We start from the raw sequence: 17938 nt of genomic DNA, 5'->3' as shown, positions 1-17938 counted from the left end.
AAACCAAGTTTAGTATTTGAAATTATTTAGTAGTAGAGTTGAGTATCTTCAGGTGTGCTGCTTCCAAATGAAGCCTTGGAAGCCTTTGGAAGTAAGACACTCTTGAATCTGGAGAAGGTTAGGTTGAACCAAAAGGTCAGCACAACATTACCCGTTTCCAGAATCTTTAACTGACTGTTGGAATGCTGACTGTAGTTACGGTAAGTTTTATGAGCTTGACTTGATTAAGCCACGTGTTTTGAACAAATGTAAGTAGAGCAGAAGAAGATAACTAAACAAGGACGTATTTCCAGTGGCTTTACACTAAAGCTGGTAAATGCTATACAAGAAATACGCTTGCCTGGAGTAGTTTAATAGGCTGGTTATAGTAAGCTGGGGAAATAGAAAATAATGGAATCATTTAGGTTGGAGAAGACCCTTAAGATGATCAAGTCCAACCGTTAACCTATCACTACCAAGTCCACCGCTGAACTATGTCCCTAAGCGCCACGTCTACACGTCTTAAATACCGCCAGGGATGGTGACTCAACCGCTGCCCTGGGCAGCCTGTTCCAATGCTTGACAACCCTTACGGTGAAAATGCTGAACTGTGTGCCAACAGTTAGACTTAGTAAAGGCTAGAATAACTTGGAGCTAAATGCCGCTAACTGCTGTCTCTAAATCTCTGGCAGAAAAAACAGTTAACTACTACTATAATTCCATTATCCATTTTTTGTACTACATGCATGAAAATAGTCTGAAGCTTTTAACGACTAAATCTACTTAGGCATGTTTTTGGCTCACCTCTTAGTAAAGATAATTCAATGCACAGAAGAGCTGGATGTGATAATAAACTTCGTATGCTGCATCAGAAAAGTAAACATAACAGTGTATTTTGCTTAGTAATAACCAGCATTAGGGTTTTTGAGTCACGTGAATACAGAAAACATAAAAATAAAAAAAAAAATACTCGCTTGACCAGTAGTACACTGGATGGCAGGCTTGTTTATATGTAACATGAGATGCAGTTACAGCTTTTCTTAGGCCTTTTGGCTTGAGTTCTGTTTGAGGTCCAGTGGAGTGGGGAGCATTGCTAGTTTTAATCTCGGCGTATGTGTGTTTGTGTGTACATGTAGATACACACATCAAGGACTTCAAAGACCTTTTAACTTGGTTTTTTTGATATTAAGAATGTTGTGCCAAAGATTGTATAAACTTAACCTTGCAGTGTTAATGCCTTTACTGCAGTCAAAGCAGAAGGATTTATACCTCATTTTGTCTACTGCTACTTGCTCAAACTTAAGTGGATTAATGAGAAATTGGGAGATTTATTATACAATTAAGGGTTATACCTATAAAGTTGTCTTCAACTGTATAATAATTCCTGGAATTTCATCAGATACATCTTAAGGATCAAGGCTTAATTCTCTTTAGATGTAGGTTATCTTTTATGAGAGAAACCTGCTGTTTACTACTAAGCAATTTTTTTGCTCAATTTGAGTTTACCGTGAATCATTTTGCCATCTAGAGGAAGGATAATGGAAGATATAGGTTTGATGAATCGTTACATTTTCTGTTGGTAAACCCAGTTGCTGTCCTGTGCTTTAGAGCTCATGTACAGTGTTACGTAAGTTTGTCGTTTTGCAATGTTACCTGGTGCTGAGTAGCATTCAAAATATAAATCCTTTCTTTCCACTTCCAAAAGCCTGATTTGTATTGTTGAGCTGATGTTTTATACATACATTAAAAATATTTTTACAATTGTGAAATATTTTTAAAGCTGTTGTGTTCATGACAGTAATACACGAGTAATTAAATATACACGGCCTTTGTAAGAGGATCAAGATGTCACCATAATTTGTCAGGCTAACATTACTGTACGATTTCATGCATTTAGTAGCTTGATGTCATAGTGCATGTAGTGATGGATATTGCTATATGATTAATCACATTTCCTTAAAAACGGGAGTTAACTCATACAACAGAATACCTTGCTTAAACTTGGTGAAAGTTTTCTTAGTGAAAAGATCACAGTTGCAGTAAAACGTAATGTGCAATTGAATGAAGATCTCTGAGCTGAGAACCTTTGTGGAGAACTTTGGTATGGCGTTACAGGGTGGAGTTTCTGGTTCTTGCGTACACTGTTGTTTCTCTGTTGTTACCTGTATTAATGATGGTCCAGAAGCAACACGTGATGCTAAGATTCTGACAACATTGTGAAGAAATTGATTTCTTACAAAGAGCTCCTGTAACCACTTAATAACCTGTGCAGAACTGGGAGCCGGGAAAATGAGTCGTCTTTCTCACTGGGAAAAAATACCGGTGCAGCCTTCACATTGAATTGCACAAAGATTCTTCTTAGGCCCAGAATCGTCTTGGTGCTTTAACAGACACAACTGTGGGTGCAAAGCCTACAAAGCTCTGTGCCCATCTCCTTTGCAGTACGTACAATATCAAAGAACTACCTCGGCCATCTGTGCAGGATAGAGCTGTGGTTCTTACCAGGCTTTCCTTGTGCACGAGTGCTTCTCGTACTTCAGAAAGTCCCAAGAGCGCTGTCTCCCGAGGAATCTTGGACCTGTCACTTAAATGGAAACAGCTGGATTCCTTGTTTGTGGTTTTAAATAACTGCACTTGACTATGGAAGAGTCCGCCCTGCCACGTGGCACATGATCGTGTCTCTGGCAGCAGTCCGGGCTGCATTTGTTTGATTATTCACTGAGGGGAAGAAAACTTGCATCTTTAAGGAAGCTGCGTCTGAAGCACAATAAAGTCTAATACTGACAGTCCCTCTGAATCTATACGTATGTGCCTAGGTGCCACGGAGGAGTTGAAACCTTGTATTTACTCACTTTACCTAATTTTTCTTGCGTGCTTAGCATACCAATCCATTTTGTTTTCTGCTTTCCCTAGTCCCCTAGCCCTGCTGCTGAAGTTGGGAGATCTGATCATCATCTGGGGGCTTGAACTTGCATCGTCTTGCATGCCAGCATTTGCAGGGACACTCCAAAGGGTAGTTCACGTTGTTGCATCCTTGAAAGTTACTCTAGAGTTTGGTTGCTTGTAAACTGTGCAGCGGTCAACTGGTTTTTCTCTGGAGGCGAGACACTAGGGATAAAAGAACGAAAGTATCCCTCAGTCAGTCTGCATTTATAAAGATGCAAGTTCAAGGTCACATGTGTTTCTTCTAAAACAAAACTCAAAAAAACCCCAAACAAAAAAACCCCAACAAAACAAAAGGCTACCCTTTCCCCACCCGCCCCCCCCCCCCAAACCCGAAACCAACAACAAAAAAAAAACAACGCAAACCACCAAAAAACCCAAACCCTTCCTCCCTGAGCAGAGGAAGCAATGTGAGTATGACTGTTCAGGATCCAGAATAAGTACTGCTGTTGGATGTGATGCTTGGCAGTTGTCTGTCTTCAAGGCTCAAAGCCAATGGTATAGAACATACATCGGCTAGGCTTTCGTGCACCTCTGTTAATTTTTTCTTTCGTGCACCTCTGTTAGTATTGTCTTCTGCATGGCTGTGTCACTGTAGGATAGTTTTGTTCGGATCGGTTAGTCTCTGCCTATTTCAATATGTGTATGTTGGGGTGAGAGCAACTACTTGGCACTAGGAGTCCTCATCTGGGATTATATTTTAAGTAGGGGTTGCCTGTAGTGGAACAACTCCCACTTGTATTTCCTTGGAGAGTCTAACGGTAGGTAAGAGTAAGACAATGCTCAATATGGACACTTGAATAGGAACAGAACACTTGTGTGTGAAAACTGGCGTGTGATTTCAAAACTCTTGGGCTTTGTACACAGGGTTAAATACATCTGTCTGAAGTAGATTAGCTAGTCTAGTCCCTGGTGGTTGTCTTAGTAAAGCCTCCTGGTTGCGGTATTGAAGGACTGAATAGAAAATGTGCAGGTAGCTTGATAGGTAATGAGGGCGCTGTTCAGCTGCATCTCTGCAGTGGCAAATTGTCAAGGAGGTCGTGCTGCCCATTGTTTGGAAGAGCAGCTGCTTGCTGTGAAAAAGGGGGAAAGCAAAATACTGTGTCTTCTGCACAGAGGATGTAGGGTGTTAGCTGAAGGTGGAACACCTTGTCACAGTGGTATTGTTAACTGGCTGATGGGCCTTGTTGGACCCTCCTGAGTTGCAATGTGGAGGTCGGCCTGGATGGCCTGGATCTTAAGTAGGCAGAAATGTTAGAATAAGAGATTAGACAGAAAAACTTCTGTTTACCATTCCTAGTGCTTTGAATTTTTGACTGTGTTAAAAATATTTTGTATGTCTCTCTTAAAAAGAAAAAAAAAAAATTATTACAAAACCAAACCAAACCCGTCTCCTGAGGGTTGAAGACCATATAAAACAGACTCTACATTTCTCTATATGTGATACTCAAATTGTTTTTAATTACTAACATATGTTACATGTTTAATAAAAAGTATTCTCAGCTATTTTCCTGTGATAGTCAACTTTTCTCTTTTTGTGGCAAACGCTGGCCAAAACTTGGACAAAATGAATGATTTTGTATTTTAGATAAGCATACCGATTCTGACTTCAAAACCTCAAGAGCACCAGAGGACTAGTAGTTTCTATTACAGAGCGCATAGGCTGCATATAACATGAAATAGATATCCTCATTTAAAGCATTCCATCACCAAATATGTGCTGCTCGTAAAGCATTCCATCACCAAATACGTGCTGCTCTCGGCGGAACGGGGGGATTAACAGTAGGTTTGTGCAGGTGAATTTTCTTGAATGATCAAGAAGTGTGAATTCAAGATGAAGGATATAATTAAAACATAAAAAAACCCCTAATAGAGAGTATATTCCTCCCTCACCCCGTACAGTAGAAAGCTTTGCGTAGGCATAAGACCTGCCATTTTTATTTTATTTTATTTTTTGTTCTGTGTCATTTTGTTTTTTACAGACAGGCTGGTGGACAGGAGAGCATCTTCAGATAAGAATGTGGAGCCACATTCTGCTCCACAGAAAAATCCTCCTGAAGATCCCTTTGGTTCTGTTCCTTTCATTTCTCACCCAGGCAAGTTACACCTGTAACATCACTACCTCATATATATATGTATACATACCTACATATATATATATATATATATATGTGTATGTCTCTGTTGAAGTACGTACATCCGGTTAAATGACCAAAGAATGAATGGCTGCCTCATGACAGTAAATGGGTTGAAGAGAAATTTTTAAGGTGTTGGCTACCTCCAATTAAAAAGAACTTCTGCATCCAATTTGGGGTACTTGTATGGCGTACAGACTATGTAGTCTTCGCAGTGCAATTACATTGGACCAGTGCAGTGTGAATGACTTGAGTAGAGCCAGAAGTGCTTTTGCTAAAGGCAAATTACTTGCGAAGACCAAATTTTGCTATTTACCTGTAGTCTGCTTGCAAGTCATGCTGTTTCTTTAGTTCAGTTCTCCAGCCAAGTTAAGACGTCAGCTTCTGCTGCATTTAATGCATAGTTTTGGTGCAACTTGAGTCAAACCAAACAAAATACCTTATGTTGTCCGCACATTTGGAGGGGAGGAGGGGATTCGTTATTGTGTTTCACTTCAGGTTTGGCTATTTTTACCTTGGATGGAAGTAAAAATAACGTTGTATGTGAACATTGACTGTGATTGTGAAACTGCATCATCTTGCAACTTAATCGCCAGTTTTAACTTTTGCTTGATCAGCACTTTAATAATTTTTTCGGTGCCTGTGGCAAAGTAAAGCCTACATGACAGTTAAGTGGTAAAAAGAGCTTCCATTACTTACGGAGCCACTTAGGCGCCTACCTAAGTTTTGTTGAGAGTGCTTGTGTGATAAAGGTGCCTTAATATAACTTTTTAAAAACTATTCTTGCAGAAGTTCAAAAGCTCAGATAACATGCCTTAAAATAAATCACTTGGCATCAACCTAAGTTAGCATCCGTGTTTCCTTTCGCTTTCATCTTGCATTTCTGCAGATCGTCTCCTTGGGCTGCTTAATGCTCACAAGTGCTCTTCTGCTATACGTAGTGAACAGGGTAATGCTGTATTCTGCAAGGCAATTTGTAAAAATACCTCTGCATCCGTATCCTCTCCTGTTGTTAGTAAGACTTGAATTAATTCTGCTTGTTCTATTACTCTGTTCTTAGTTTCTCTTTTTGTTCTGCTCCTTCAGAAAGGACGAGTTTACCTTCTGTCATGCTGTTAATATTCAGTAGTTCAATAGAATGTGAAAGCAATTCTGAAGTGGAGAAATGTTTGCTCTAAAGGTGCAGTCTATAGGTGGCAATTTGGAAGGATTTAGCCTAGTCTTCATTAAAGAGGTTGCTTTGTTTTATAGGTGAGCCTTAATTCACATGCAACATGAACAGAATAGTTAATACTTGATCTGACTACAGGTGCTTAGTCTCCTGTCTTGAGTATTCATACCTGTGTGTCTAGGGATTTTGGTTTTTTCTTTGCTCACCTTAGGTCTTAAAAACAGCTCGCTGCTGTTTTTCAGATCGTTGTAATATAGCTTAGATTGAAGCGAATGGCCTCGCTGCGTTATGTCATAGGTTTTATTTTTATTACTTTGAATCCAAGCTTTAATTCTTGACATAGTAAAAAAACAAGGGGAGATGCTATCTCTTAAGGAAAAAAAAAAAACATCAAGTTCAGTCATGCCGAAAAAACAGGTTGCTTGAGAAACGTTTAGTTGGTTGTGAACTGTTACCTGTTTCATTGGAAAAAAAATCGTATGTCTTGAAATAGTCTTTCTTCTACTGACTCATAACTGGAATTTTAATAAGTGTAAATACTGGTTTGATTTCAAGGAAGGTATTTTTAATTCTGTGTTAACAGGGAATTACACTTAGCAAAGAAATCTGATAGGATAAATCTTTAAATCTGAAGATAAGTCTTTTAAAAGCTGGTTTGTTTTCCCCCCAGAATTGTTCTTGAAATGTCTTGAAGTGAGGTGTTGTAAGACAACTAAGCAAGGGAGAATCGTGGTGACTTACTTTATTTTATTCCTAGCTGAGGGCTTTCTAGGACAAACTGGATAAATGTCCCCAATATTTGGATTTCCTCTTGTACTTAACATTTCTGTATAATATGTTCTTTCTGGTTTGTTCCTTGTGATTGTAAAAGATATAACTGAGAAGTGAACCACGTGCGTACCTTACTCAGGGCATCAAAGGGAAGATGACTCAATAGCAAGTGGAACAAAGGTTTAATACCTTGAGTGCAATTCCAGCGTTTGGGTGAAAGACTGTCTTTAACTAGTTATAGCAGAAGTTTCACTTCCTTATTATAACATGTCTGCAGTGCAAGTATGGAGTGTGTTATCACTCTTCACCCAGGTTTCTGACTACTGAATTTTGACTTCTTGAACTATGATGAGATGACATGTTGATGTTACCAATACAGACTATTTAAAATAAATACAGAAAATTTAACTTTATTATGAAGTGATAGTTCCTATTGAAGATGTTTTCTACTGTATTAACAACCTCTGAGTTCGAACCGTGGTCCTTTTCTGCTTTGTTTTTTTTTGATGTGTGACATAGGTCTCCATTTTGTAAATGTTGTTGTATATGGACTATAGCTGAGTAGAGTCACGCAGAGTATTTCTTTTGTTTCGGAGGCTTAAGGGTTCTGTGCTGAAAGTAGCACTAGACTAAATACTTAACTAATTTCTATCATCTGATGTGAGATAGCGGCAAGAAGCTGAAGATCATGTATCATCTCTTGACTTAACAACCTTAATGTAAGGTGCTGGTAGTCCAGCAAAATAAGTGCTATCAGGTACGTTTACATTTCTCCGGGAACGTGATGCAAGGGCAAGGGAGATGCAGAGGTTGAAATTGGAAACCTTGTATCACCGCTTGAAAGGACCATGGGTTGCTGACAGTTGTGACCCCTTGGAATTTCCCTGTGGAGCTGAGTGCATTTCAGGCCGCTGCTGCTGCAAGGATCACCGGGAAGGAGAGCCTGGAACTGGATCGGCTAAGGCTGCTTATCCGACAGAGCTTCCGTGCTTATTCTTTTCGGGTGGGCATGGAGAGCCAGCAACAACATGTATGTCACTGGACATGCTATGCAGAGGGCAAATAGCTCTGTGAAATGAACTAACGTATTATCGGGTTCCTCTTATTATAGTTGATCGGAAAACAGTTTAGAAGCACTTTGTGTTACTCACACTTGGTGTATCTCCTATTAAAAGGGTTTCCACAAGTACTACATGGAAAATTGCTATACACGCTATTTTATCGTAAATGTTTGTGGAAAATAGTAATGGCTTACAACTTGAGACGACCGGAATAGGAAATTGGCTTGAGAAAGAATTCCAAGGCTCAATCTGAAATAAAACTAACATTGCAAACTGTTCATGAAAAAGAGAGAAGAAAACACAGTTGAATAGCCAGTAATGGGGCATTTGGGACAGGCACCTAACATGTGGAAAACAGATTCTGCTTCTTGAATGCCTGGAATACTGGATGGTGACAGTGGAAAAAATTGGCTCCTGCAGTCAGCATTTTGGAATGGAAGCTTTTGATTCAAGTGCGTGTTAAGCAGCTTGTGTTGTAACATCCTTTGTTAACATTGTTGAGTGTTTCAGAAACTGAGAAGAGATACGTTTTCTGTTCTCTTCAAAATACAAGAAGGAAATGTCATCAATATAGTACAGTTTGCTGTTGAGTTGTAGACAGTGGCCTTTTGCTATCTTAAGTTTGTTTACACTAACTCTTTCTGGGATTATACTGAGCTAGATTGCCTTTTGCTTCCCTCAGCTTAATACTGGAATTCCGGGAAGTAATAAAAGATTTGGGGTAACTGTCAAAATGATGCAGATGGATTGTGTGAGAAGCGGAGACACTGGGAAACCTTGACTGGAATTTCTTCGCGAGTGCTGACCTGAAGCTGTCGGTTAGGTGTTTTGCTCCTGTGGAGAATCTCTGGCTTGTCTTATTGGGATAAGGCTCTAGTTCAGGTCATCTATTTAACTGTTCAACTCAAGGTTTGTAAAACTCGTCTTCTGTACTGTAGATACGGTGCTTCTCTATCAAGTCACTGCTGTTTATTCTAACGTACATAGGTAACCCCTTCCCAGTCAGCGCATGCATGTTCACTGGGCGGAGACTGCGGATAAAAGCGAGTTTAGTTCTGTAGTGACTTCCTTTTGACTTCCAGACTTCCTGCACTCGAAGGCTTGCTGGTGCCTTTAAATGATCATTACGGGTGTCTGCCTTGGAATAAGAGCAATTTTGTGGTGTTGTATGTAACTTGCTAGTAACAGCTGTGTGGATCTGGCAGAAAACCAGCCAGCTGCGTGCCAGATAGCAGTGCAAAGGAAATCATCTGGAGACTTGGACGCACTACGTCCCTCAAAGGACTCTGCTGCAATAGCTGATTAGCATTCACTGTGTTAGAGCAGAAAAGTGTGTTCTTCACGCCTGAAGACATGTGGGTGACGACTATTCGTTTGGTTACTTTTTGGTATACTGCTTCTAAGAAGTTTTCCAATGACTGCAAGTTTCTGTATCACCGCTTTGGAGCCCTCGGCCTACTGTGCAGTCTGGAGTTTGAAATGAAACACAACTCACTATAATTTAGCAAGAAATTACAAACATGAGAACAGGAGAAACAAAAAGACTTGAGCCGACTTCCTTTACAACATTAAAACAGCTCATGTCATCCGTTCACGTTTCTTCGGCAATTGATGTTTTTGAATTGTTTGTTGAAAGATGCCCAGACCCGCAACTTGATACGCCTGTTGCGCGATGTTCCAGACTTAGGTAACTTGACAATTAAAATAAGTTCATATCAACATTTGTACTCACTGAAAATACTGCTTATGTTTCGTAATAACCTCTCCTTGGCGGTGGTTTCAGGTATTTATACTACTTGCTTAAACCAGGTCCAGGATCTTTCCCTGTGTCAAGATAATCTTTAGACTTTAGCTTTTCTAGATAACACTTCCAAAGTAACCTGAACTTACTCACACATCACAACAATACATGGTAAGTGTGGGCTGTGCCAGTGCTGTGCTTTTTCTCTCCAAAATGATTCAGTGATTTTTTTTTTTTTTTCCCCCAAATCTTAGAGCTAATATAGATTCCTTAAAAACTAGGTTGTCTGGATGACCGATTCCCAAAATCATTTGCTGCGTATTGTCAGCAAGGATAACAGTTATAGGTGGGTCTCGATATCAAGCAATCGATGCCAGACAGAAGTGTTTTGTTCTCCCACTTGTGTTCTTGAAAATAAAGGTGGTAAGCAGTGTAAATCCATTACAATATTCAGCAGCTGCTGCCCTGGCTTTTGTCAAAGAAATAGTGCAGCTTTAGTTGCAGCATGCCGGTAATCCTTGGGCCTGACATGTGGCAAATTGTTCTGAAATGATGGTGGCAGTATGTTACCAATTCAAAGAAAGCTTAAGGCCCTTATGCCCCACTCTTTCGCCACCCCCGCAATACCCTAAAATGATGAACCAGCAGAAGGCATGTAATTACTGCGGTTGTTAGAGGGAATTCATCCTCTTATAATCGGATGTCTCGAAAAAGAACATCAAAACAGAAAATTTCCTTGAAGATTTGGATCATCTTATATGATTAAAGATGTTCCGCCTGGCTTGCATTTGAGCGAAGAACAATTGTCTCCTAGAAGATGCAAACCTGATTAGAAGTGTAGTAATCTGAACAGTACATTACAAACAGATGTTACTCCACATTTTGCAGCATTTTTTCATAAATATGTATCTGAACAGTCTCTGCAGCAGTTAAGGTTGAGAAGATTGCATGAAATCAACATGACAGAACGCTTAATTTTTGAAATCTATTTGGCCAGAGCATTATGTTGTCATTAACGGGGGAATTTTCCCTTTTGGGACGACGTTTCTATTTGTAGTGCTCTTTGTATTTATTTAGTTTGCTGACTTTTTCAAGAGTGAAAGAGGGGCAACTGTAGTGTAGAAAACCAAAACAAAATATTCCTGTCATGGGTTTAAAACTGATGGCTTTATGGAGGATCTTTTTATTCCTTTGGTTTCGTTTTGACACCAGTCTGCTGCAATTTTCTCCCTGTTATTGGGACTAAACCAAAGATACTGCAGGTGAGAAGGTGCATGCGGACTCGGACTCTTCCATGAGGTTTGGCTATGTTAGACTATAAAGTGTTTAAGACTAGTATCTTAGACTAACGTCTGGTTGGAGGAGATGGCTCTGTTTGTTTACAACACCACAACACAAACTGAAGAATAAAGCAAGATACTTGCTCTTTCCTGGAAGATACAAAGGTGGGAGCAGTCAGGTCATCTCTCTCGAAACACTTCAGAAATAAAAGTGCTTTCCTCAAAACTATGTAGCAGGAGCAGTTGCTGCTCCCACCGTCACCTGACGTGTGCCGCTTGCTTTCCTGTTCAAGTTGTGCATGTAGGGTCATACATGCTAGTTCTCAAATGTTAATAATACTGACCTGTTAGTGTAGATTGTGAGTTTCTCCTTATTGCAAAATTCGTTATCTTAGATAATTCTGAGTCTGTACCCAATACAGTGGCATAAATTTCCTGCTGTGATAAAGAAGTAATATTCATAACTCTGGCAATGGTAGATGTCAGTGCTAAAGAGCTAGAAATTCAGAAGCCCTGTTCAGAAATCATTTGTAGTGAAATGAGGGGTTTGAGGCTGATGAGCTAATAGGCAGTTAATTGCCTGGTGCTGTGATGATGTTACGGCTGGAAAAATAAATATGCTTGCGGTATCTTTGCCTGGCCTCAGAATGGAGATCTTTCAGAAAATGTTTTCTTGCATGCAGCGACAGACACCTACAAATACACAGGCTTAAGCTTACGTTCCCTGTGTGCTGCTTCATTCTTGCTATGAAAAAGGGTGTTGTATGCTATGTTCAGTGTGCGATGGCTTAGCCCCGTTGCCCTTAGCAGAACAAGAGGCCACAAAACTGACTAGTGCCAAGACAGACTACTGTGTGAAAAGTATTGTAAAAATGAGCAAGTACTTCAAATTTTCAATACTCTTGCTAGCTATTAAAGCACCTTCCATATCTCTGCCTCTGTCACTGAGTAATGTGCTCAGCATTTCCTTGAAGAGTGGTTCAGAGCTCCAAGTATGTGAACAAAACACGTAGCTTCATGCATAGCGAGCACGCAGTCTGTGTATTTAGAATAGAACACGAATCTCCAGCAAATGGGATTGCTCAGTGAATTGTTCCTGACGTTAGACTCGAGAAAGGAAATTTAGGACGCTAATATAGATTCCTTAAAAACTAGGTTGTCTGGATGACCGATTCCCAAAATCATTTGCTGCGTATTGTCAGCAAGGATAACAGTTATAGGTGGGTCTATTAAGAGATGTTGGAATGGCTTCTGTGCCAGTACTAATACATTGAGTATGGCTTGGGAAACTGCTTTTAGTGTTTTGCCGTGTGTTGTCGAGTCCTGTTTGATGTATGTTATGTCCAGAGAGCTCTGCTACTGAGAGCTAAACATCGCGTGGCTTAAATTACTTGTTCGGCAAGTCAGCAGCTGTTGGTAGAGGTTGGGGTTTTTTGTCTTGTCCGTGTCCTTCGCTGTTTGTTTTCCAGTGAGTGTGGCTGTGGCAGCAATTAACAAATAATATTGAGGCTTTTTGGGAAGTCAGGTATATTAGATATACTGTGGTTCAGTTCTTGTCTTACAAGAAAATTACGTTATAAATTGTTTCCTACAACAGAAATTACGTACAAAGGCATAATCATTTCTTGGGAGTGTAAGTGGATATTGACATACATGAAAGGTTTGGGTTTTTTGTTGCGTAAGTGGCGTTAACATTTAACCTAGAAATATTTCCTTTTTCTTCTCCTTTTAAATCTAATTGCATTTATGTTCACATTAGTGCTTCAGTAAATATTGGAAACAACAGGATTTGGAAGATGGGGGGTTATATAGTGCAATGTGAAGGCTGTACCTTTGGGAAATCTAAAGTAAGCAGCCAAATAATCCAGATTCTAATTTAGTGCGTAAAGCAAATATGTAGTATTTAAAATTACAGTAGATAAGAAGCAATCTAACACCAGAAGCAAAGAAGAAACAGCTCAAAGCCCTAATCACCTGATGGTTTTAGTCATTCTGGTCATTTTGTTTTTAAACCCATACATAAAATAGATTGCTGCAGCATTTTTATTGTTACTTAAAGTGTAATTGCAGAAGAGCAAAAAGGCTACCGGATGAACAAATCTGCTATTAATTCCTTTTAAAAAAGGAAGAAGTTGTTGTTGTAAAACTTAATTTTCTGGTCTAAACTGGAGCGTAGAAAGAAAAAATCTGACTTGGCCTGGAAGCTCCATGCTAGTTTCCTTGTGAAAGAAGAAATTACCGGAGAAATGGTTTTGTATATTACAAGAACAAGAAAGTCACGAACTGGATTCTGGCTGAAGATTTTTTTCAGAGAAATAACTGGTGTGCACATCCATCACCAGCTTTTTTAATCGCGTGAACGCATTAAGTTGATTAAATTTCAGTAATTGTCTAACAAAGCCATAAATGGAAGGCGTTAATTTTGGTTAGGTGAGAGGGTCAGCAATCTAGCGCAGTGCTGTGAATAGAGCTTGTTAGTAACCGCTCAGTGAGGACCAGCCCCTGTCCGCAGGTCAAATACTAGAGGCAGAAGAAATTTGTACCCAGCAGCCAGGCTGTACTGTGTTGTTTGCACAGTGTGTCGCTAGTGAAGGCTGTGAAGCGGGCTACGTGGATGTTCCTGGACGGGTAAAAGTGAACTCGGCGTGGCTATTAGGTAAGGATAAACTGATTGTCAGTCCAAGTCCTCGCTGGCACAAGCAGAAACCGTTTTTCTGGTCCCCATCTAAAGATGGGTACCCACATAATATTCAGCCTGGAGTGACTGTAATATAGCCTCACTTCTGAGTATTGCACACATTGTTGCTCTGTGTCTGCAAAGAGGTGAATTATCATTGCTGTTGTTAGCATTACGTGTTCAATTATACATTCTTAAAGCAGCGTGGCTGCCGCGTGTTCTGTGTCCTAGAGAAAAGGACATCTCAAGAGCAAACAGGCTTTCCCCAGCTGAGATGGAGTGTTTCATTTTTTGTCCTACTCGTTCTCTTCAAATAGAAATTCAACAGTCAGTTATGCTTCTGAAAACATCTCTGCGCAGCAGCGGGGCCCCGACATAGGGACTAACTTGTTTTGCATGAGTCAGATGAGTGCCGTACCAATGGCACTATGCAGGCTGATCTGGTCTGCGTGCTCTTGCCATCTGTTTTGTTTACTGATGCAAAGTTTTGACTGCTCCCGGTATTTCTAAGGCAACCACCCCACGAAAGAGTCATCGGTGAATTGTTCTCTTAGCTCTAGTTGTCAGATAGTAAATAGCGGGGATGAAGGTGTTGGAGTAAAGTGAATAGATAATTGTCTTCCCATAGAGAAACTGAGCTGACAGATCCTATTTAGAAACAAACAAGAAAACACTTCTCTCAAACTTAAATTAAAGCAATAGCTTTTTTTTGCCTGAATTCCTACACGAGAAGTTACAAGGGGCTGAATGTGGAGCTTCAGTGTCACTAGAGAAAAAGACATTTTGTAAGCATAGGCTTGCTTTCAAAGCAAAAAAAAAAGAAAGTAAAAGCTCTCCCGTGTCGCCATCGCAGCGTGTGCTTTCTTGGCATTATTCGTGGGGAAGGCCCTGATGGAGAGAGGCTGTTCGTGCTGTAACTACGGGGGAGCACTTGGAGAGACCTTTTCAAATGCCCAAATGGCAGTGACCATCAAGCTTAACTCTTGGTGGGATTTCTGAGTCCAAATTACAGTTTTGGTCTTGACTGGGGGGAGGGAGGGAGGGAGTATTTCAAGACACATGTTGCAAAATACCCTTGTCCCTGCAACTCCATTTCCATATAGTTATATTAGCCGATTACGTTGCGATCTCCCCATAGGGATGGTTGTCTTGTCCCTTTTTCCCTTTGTATGCCTCAAAACGCACTAGTGAGGCAAACCCCCCCCCCCCATCTTTGCTGAGGCTGCTGGTAGGCTGCAAGTCCCACTTGTTCAGCTCGTGTGAGGAGTTGGTGCCCTCGAGGTCGGGACAGAGAGATCGTGACCTCGTGTAATCTTTCCTGCAGCTTGGACACGAACAAACGATTTCTCTCTTGCCCAGTCCCTAATTTTCATAGACCTTAGAGGAACCTAATTGTCTTGGAGATGTTGTGTAGGATTGTCTCATGCTATGAAAGCTTGGGAGGGGAAAGACTGGGGACTGACAGGGTGTCATGCCCTCGTTTCCCTTAGAAACTACGCTGAATGTGTCAGTGTTGTCACACATATCTGACTGCGTGGTAAAAACTTTAGTGTGGTGGGTCGGTCTTGGAGAACCTTTTCAGAAGGCAACCTTAAGGGATCTGTTTGTCAACAAGGTGCATCTGCTTTCTGGTATACAGAAACTGCACAGCGGACTGGTTGCTAGGCCAGCAGAGCAGAGCCGCCTGAGGTCTGTCGTTGCTGTAAAATGGTACCCAAGATCTGAAGTTAATTATCTGAAATCGCTAAATATTTTTCTTTTGCCTATGCTGACTGTTTTCATGCCTAGAGCAGTTAGTTTGTCAGAACAGACTATCAAAGCAGAAGCACTTCAAGAAATAGGTAGTCTGTTTTGGGCGGGGGGAAACCAACTTAAAATCTTTCAAGCACACTAGCTTCTGTTTCCCTGGAGAGGAGCGGCTGCCTAACGACTGTGTTTACAAAGCTGGTTCTAGAGATCACCTGTGTCGGTTGGTCACTCCTCCTTGCCCAGAAAATACTAGTATTGTATTTCTAGACATCTTGTGCTTGAGGAGTAAGGCTACAAGGTCGGACTATTGATCGATTTTGAGTGTGGTTTGAAATACTAGATCTGATTTTACCTCTTTTTCCTCAGTAGGTACAGAACATAGGTTTGCATCGATTCTTGGTATGTGTGGCTATGGCATGTGTGGAATAAGTGTTGACTTTAAGAGTGTATTTCAAGGTTTTTTTTTTTTTTTTGCATTTTTCTTCGGACCTGCAGGTTCTCCTGGAAAACAAGCAGATAACTCAGCCAACAACCAAGGAAATAACTTAGGGACCCCAACCAAGGCTGGAAAACTGAGCCATGCTTTTAGAGATCCCCGGCCAGGAAGGAAAACTGCAGAGGGACAAGTGACAAAAGGTGGTGATGAGTCAGAGAGTGATTTTGAATCTGATCCTCCTTCTCCCAAGAGCAGTGAAGAAGAAGAAGAACAGGAGGATGAAGAAGTCCTGCAAGGAGAGAATGGAGACTTCAATGACGACAATGATACAGAACCAGAGAATTTAGGCCACCGACCTCTCCTCATGGACTCTGAGGAAGAGGTGGAGGAAGAGGAGGAAGAGAAGCAAAGTTCTGACTCCGATTCTGATCGTACCAAGCAAAAATCTGTGGAAGGGCTTCTGAGCAGTAGGTTCAGGGATGGTGTGGGCAGCGGTGAAATCAAAGAACCCAGTTCAATGCATACGTCCTTGTCTGAGGTGCCAAGTACTGTAATCAAGGTGAATCCTGGCCAAGAATTTGACGTGTTCGGGGCAGTGCCCTTCTTCACTCTGCAGCCTCAAGCAAGAGAGAAGATGAACAAAGATGCCTCTTCTCAGATGGCTTTTTCCGGCCTGAACCAAGAGCAGGATGACTTTGATGTTTTCACAAAAGCCCCCTTCAGCAAAAAGGTGTCTCAGCAAGATGGCCAGGTGGCAGGAACTGAGCCTCTGCTCTCCCCCACCTCTCCACGGAGCGTCGATATTTTTGGCTGCACCCCATTTCAGCCTTCCCTTCTCCCCAAGACTGGTGGGAGTAAAGAGGACCTGTTTGGGCTGGTGCCTTTTGAAGAGATCACGGGGAGTCAACAGCAGCAGCAGAAGGTGAAGCAGCAGCGTAACCTGCAGAAGCTTTCCTCCCGCCAAAGGCGCATGAAACAGGAGGTCTCGAAGAACAACGGGAAGCGCCACCACGGCACCCCAACCACCACGAAGAAGGCGTTGAAACCGAGCTACCGCACCCCTGAGAGAGCCCGCAGGCACAAGAAAGCAGGCCGCAGGGACTCGCAGAGCAGCAACGAGTTCCTGACTATCTCGGACTCCAAAGAGAACATAAGCGTTGCGCTGACTGACAGCAAAGATCGAACCAATCCTCTGCAGACAGACGAGAGTCTGCTGGATCCTTTCGGAGCTAAACCCTTCCACCCACCGGACTTGATGCGGCATCCCCAGCATCAAGGGTTTGGTGACAACCGCGGGGATCACGGCACGGTAGTAGTGGCGGGTAGACCTAGGCAGAGCTCCTTGCACGGAGCCATTCACGGCAATGACGGCCTGAAAACAGATGACTTTGGTGCAGTACCCTTTACGGAACTGGTTGTGCAGAGTGCGCAGAGCCAGCAGCAACAGGCGCTGGAGTTAGATCCCTTTGGAGCAGCTCCGTTTCCTTCCAAACAGTAAACGCTTCCAATGGGTTTCCCCCCTCCACCTCTACAAGTTACTTCATAGAGGTTTTAATTAGTGGAGTAATTTATCTGGTTGAATTGACAGGGACATGGGTTGTACAGTTTGTTCAAGTTCAAGAAGGCGTGGCCAACTTGCACGATGAAATTTAGAATGATGGCAAATTATTGGAGGGGGGGGAGGGGGGGAGAAAAATAGAAAAAACAGACCAGGAGCATCATTTTGTTGATGGCTGCCAGAATGAAAAGAGAAATCAAATATGAATCGTTGTCTGTCACTGACTTTGGGCCTTGGGACGTATTGTCATTCTGCACTTTTGCGTTGCCTCTTCAGTCGTCTGCGATGTGCTGAGATGGAGGGAGGGGCACGGGCAGAGATCACATGAAAAACATTTTCCATACATACAGGTAGGCCAATGGAACTGTGGTGGTCCGTCGCGTCTCAGTTGCAATAGACCTAAGAACGAAAATATACTAATATCCAGGTTGATCTGC

The 17938-nt window shown here is 41.6% G+C and overlaps 1 protein-coding gene across 1 annotated transcript in view; it reads left to right on the top strand.

The window, feature by feature from the left end:
* Window positions 1-17441, top strand: part of BMP2K (BMP2 inducible kinase) — a 36892-nt gene extending 19451 nt beyond the window's left edge. The window contains exons 14-15 of the mRNA XM_009573752.1: window positions 4905-5018; window positions 16003-17441. Coding sequence (XP_009572047.1) covers window positions 4905-5018; window positions 16003-17441 — 1553 coding nt within the window. The remainder of the gene's footprint in view (window positions 1-4904; window positions 5019-16002) is intronic.
* The last annotated feature ends 497 nt before the right edge of the window (window positions 17442-17938 follow it).

Source organism: Fulmarus glacialis, unplaced genomic scaffold (assembly GCF_000690835.1).
Source record: "Fulmarus glacialis isolate BGI_N327 unplaced genomic scaffold, ASM69083v1 scaffold6193, whole genome shotgun sequence".
Lineage (NCBI taxonomy): Eukaryota > Metazoa > Chordata > Aves > Procellariiformes > Procellariidae > Fulmarus > Fulmarus glacialis.
This window is presented reverse-complemented; position numbering and strand designations above follow the sequence as displayed.